The sequence below is a fragment of the Plasmodium reichenowi genome, chromosome 1, assembly GCF_001601855.1.
Source record: "Plasmodium reichenowi strain SY57 chromosome 1, whole genome shotgun sequence".
Lineage (NCBI taxonomy): Eukaryota > Apicomplexa > Aconoidasida > Haemosporida > Plasmodiidae > Plasmodium > Plasmodium reichenowi.
This window is the reverse complement of record NC_033646.1, coordinates 101,954-106,621: the sequence shown is the minus strand read 5'-3', so window position 1 is coordinate 106,621 and position 4,668 is coordinate 101,954. Positions and strand designations below refer to the sequence as shown.

Sequence of the window (4,668 nt, the reverse complement as noted above, 5' to 3'; positions counted from 1 at the left end):
TATATATATATATATATATATATATATATAATATATTTACATATTGGCTATTTAATATTTAAAAAAAAAAAAAATACAAAATTTATTTAATATATTTAATTTTTTCTAAATTTATATTATATATATATATATTATATATATTATTTATTATTTATTTATTTATTTATTTATTATTATTATTATTTTATTTTTTTTTTATATTTATATTTATTTATTCATTTTATTTTATTTTATATTTATTTATTTATTTTTATTTTTTTTTTTTTTTTGTGAGAATATAATTAAAAAAAATCCATAAAAATATATATTAGTATATTAAAAATCTATATATATTTTTTAATATAAAAAAAAAAAAATACATTTTCCATTTTAAAAAATTTATAATAAGAATGATTTCATATACATATATATATATATTATCATAATAGTTTTTTCAAAATGGCATATATAAGATGATTTAACTTTTTTACATATATTTTTTTTTTTTTTTTTTTTTTTTGTGTTTTGAGTATTAATGCTTTTTGAGGAGTTAATATATAGGAAATTGGAACAGTTTGAGTTTTATGAATTTTGATGAATATATATATAAAATGTGGGAATTAAAAGAATTTGAATAGTTTGTTCATATACATATATTTGGATAGATAATTTATGAGTAAAAGGAAGAACAAAAAGGAAAAAAATTTTAAACTTAATAGAATAATGAAATGATTTTGTTAGAAAGATTGAGATGAAATATATGATGATCGTATTATTCAAACATATTTGAAGATAGAACTGTACAAGATTGAAGGATCATATATATATATATATATATATATATATATTTTATATTTATTTATATATTTCTTCATATATATATATACATATATTATGTTTGTAAATTGTCCTTGTCAAATTTAACGTAATAATGTTACTTGCAGAAAATATACAGAAAATCCCTTTTTTTTTGAGAAGAAGATTTTCATTTCTTCTGTTAGGAAAGTCCCCGAGATAAACAGTTAGTTATCTAAATGTTTTTAGAAAAGCTGATAACTTAATAAGTTATTAATCTTATAGTTACCTTTGTAGAAAATATAAAATTTTTCTCAAAGGATATAAATATTAAAATAGCGAGTTAAATGTAACGTGTGTTCTATAATATATTTTATTTTATTGGACATCACCGAATGGGGCTTATACGTATGTTAAATTTACCATGGATGGTATACTTATATATATATATATATATATATATTATATAATATTATATATATTGTAATATATTATTACAGATATATATAACTGAAAAAGCATTTACACTTACACATATATGTATATTTATGTGTATATATCCATAAGAATATTTAATTGCTTTAACATTTTATAATTAATTTTTATTTATTTATCTATTTATTTATTTATTCATTGTATTATATATTTTTTTTTTTTTTTTTTTTTGGTAAATATATATTTTAACTAGTTGAATCTTTAATGAGCATTAAATCCGGAAGGAATATGCCAATATATTAACATTTTAAGAGAAAATAAAATAAAAAATATAATAAAACTACCATGTATTAAATTGTAAATGCTTTGTCTATATGTAAAGTGTATGTACAAACGTATACTCAAATTATATGTAAATGTTAAAAGTTCTTTAAAAATAAAAAAAAATAAATAACTTAATAAAAATATTAAATTCTAAAGTTTTACAAATATATATATATAGACATATAATATATATAATTAAAAAAAATAAAATAAAAAAAAAATAAGACTTTTATAAAAAGGTATTTTATTAAATGTATATATATATATATATATATATATATATATAAAGAACGTATTAAAACAAAATGAAAAAGAATATACAACTAATTAATATGTTATAAAAATGTATAAGATTAATTAAGTATAGATATGTATATATATATATATATATATATATATTTTAAATATAAAAATTTTATAATATATGTAAAAAAAATAAAATAAACATGTAACACATATATACATATATATATATATATATATATATATATATATATATATATATATATATATGTGCATGTATGTATAATTGTTCGATATGGTTAACCTTTAAAATTTGTCTTTTTTATTACAATTTATATTATAATTGTTTAAAATTAGTGTTTACTTTTCTTTACATATCAATTCATTGGGATTTTATCCTTTTCTCCAAAATTTTCTATGGATCTTTCATATTTTCGCACGTACAAAACAATTAAAGGTAAGAACATAATAATGAATGTTATGACTATGAGTAAAGAAATGTTTGTAGGGTCAATACTCGAATTGTCATTTATTATTATTAAATCATATAATTTTTCACAAAGTAAGGAAAAAATTCCTCCACACAAGCTAGCGAATCCTAATAATTTTCCAAAAACTATAGATGGGAAACTGTTTTGAATAAAACAATAGATTTGGCTAGTATAAACACTTGTAACACACATATATAAGAAAGCTGAACATAAACCAGCAAATCTAAATTTGATTAAAGCACTTAGATGCATAAGAATTGATAAGGTATTAATAGTAAGAATAATGACAGAAGCTCCATATTTATTCATGAATCTTCCAAAAATAACACATGGGATACTAGATAAGGGCATAAGGATATTAATTACATTTATAATTGATCTATCATAACTAAAATATGTATCAGTAACCATACCATAAAATACAGTGGATATATTAAAAAGTATAAAATATGTGATAACACATACACTTGGATAACTAATTAAGATTTTAAAAAAGAGGAATATACTTTTTTTATGGAATTCTTCTTCATCATGTGATATATTTTTATTAGAATCTATAGATTTATCTTTTTTTACTGTACTTTGATCACTAATTTTTGTATTTTTTTTTATAATATTATTATTATTGTGATTATTATTATTGTTGTTATTTCTGTTGTTAGTTTGTATATTATTTTCCAAATCGTTTGAAGATATATTACCATTATTGTAATAATTATGTCCATCAGTGTTCATATTATTTTCTGTACTATCTTTATCTACCATTCCGCTTGCATTATTTTTAAATTGAAATTCATCCTCTTCATTTGTATTAATATTATTTGAAGTTCTACTTCTACCTTCAGCATTGGTATGTTTTGTTGTTTCATTATTTTTTTCTAAATAGTAATCTAAAGCTTTGAAAGGTTTTAAAGGTAATAAAAATGCTGCCGTTAATAAGCAAGGTATTAAAATAAGTATAATATATCCATAACAAATAAAACTAAAAGAAAGATTTGGAAAATATTTCAAAACTAAATTTAATGTTGCTGGTACTGCATAACTTAATGATGCTGCAGCTCCTATAACGGTCAAAATAAATGTAGATGCATCAGGATACAAATTTGAAACTGTTAATACTGGTATAAAAGCTGTATCAGCCCCTAAACCTAAAAATATAAAACCCCATAAAGTTGTATCTACACTTTTTATATCTATTGATAATAAAACCCAACAAATAATATTAAATAACTGCCCTATTATTGCTGTAAACTTTGGACCTATATGATCATAAAGAAAACCACAAAAAACGGATGTAGTAAAATGTATTGCTAAAGTTAGAGGATATAATCCATTAATTCGTTTATATTGAGGAGATAAAGTCATATCACTATATTCATCTACATTTAAATGTTTATATTTTCCAACATGTAATAATAAATTTCTTATAGCACTCCAATCAAAATATATGCACGATGAGGTCGCTGTATATATAACTAATATTATTAATAAATAAAACCTTTTTATGTTTAATGGCGTCTTTTGTTTGGCACCTGGTAAATTGGGGTCCGTCTTTAGCTTCAGCCCTTTGACACTTTTTATAATCTTATGGAATATTGAGTTACTCATATTTTTAAAAGTAAAATGTATATAATGTATACGTGATATATATATATATATATATATATATGATGCACATACAAAAAAGTTACAAAAAATAATCTTTGAAGAATATTACATATATATTTATATATATGTGATAAAATATAAAAGGATGTACTTTTAAAAATAAATAGAAGATATCTTTATAAATCAGCTATACAATAAAATATATACATATATATATATATATATATATATATATATATATATATATATTTTTTAATTAAATAATATTATTCATACAGAGTACAATTTTTAATTTAAACATTATAAATATATCACAAACAAATATTTATGTATGATTATTTCTATCCTTTTTATTTTAAATTAAATTATTTCTCTTATATTATGGTTGCAACTATTTTTTTTCTGTTTTGTGATTCTTCCTTTTTAACGTGTTTTATTTTGAATGTGTTTTTGTGTGTGTTTTTTTTTTTTTTTTCTCTTTAAACTCTACATATATTATATATATATATATATATATATATAATTTATACAATTATGAATGCGTATAAAAGAGTATGTACTTTTTTAACATATTATATAATAAATAATATTAATATAACCAAATATATAATAACAAAAATATTTAATACCAAAAAAAAAAAAAAAAAAAAAAAAAAAAAAAAAAAAAAAATAAAAAAAAAAAATAAAAAAAAAAAAATTAATATAAAAATAATAATATTTATAATTATTATTATTAATTTTATAAAAAAATTTTTTAAAATATTTTATTATAATTTTATTTTTTTTTTTTTTT

The 4,668-nt window shown here is 18.1% G+C and overlaps 1 protein-coding gene and 2 non-coding genes across 3 annotated transcripts; 2 read left to right on the top strand and 1 right to left on the bottom strand.

Moving 5' to 3' along the window:
* The first annotated feature begins 487 nt into the window (after positions 1–487).
* On the top strand, positions 488–763 carry PRSY57_0102900. Its single transcript, XR_002204038.1, has one exon. It is a non-coding gene (non-coding RNA).
* A 129-nt stretch (positions 764–892) lies between these two features.
* On the top strand, positions 893–1,200 carry PRSY57_0102800. Its single transcript, XR_002204037.1, has one exon.
* Positions 1,201–2,153: 953 nt separating this feature from the next.
* Positions 2,154–3,875, bottom strand: PRSY57_0102700 (putative transporter 1; the record flags this gene model as incomplete). Its single annotated transcript, XM_012905348.2, has 1 exon — positions 2,154–3,875. One exon carries the CDS (start codon positions 3,873–3,875, stop codon positions 2,154–2,156), a length of 1,722 nt encoding a protein of 573 aa, XP_012760802.2.
* Between the last annotated feature and the right edge of the window lie 793 nt (positions 3,876–4,668).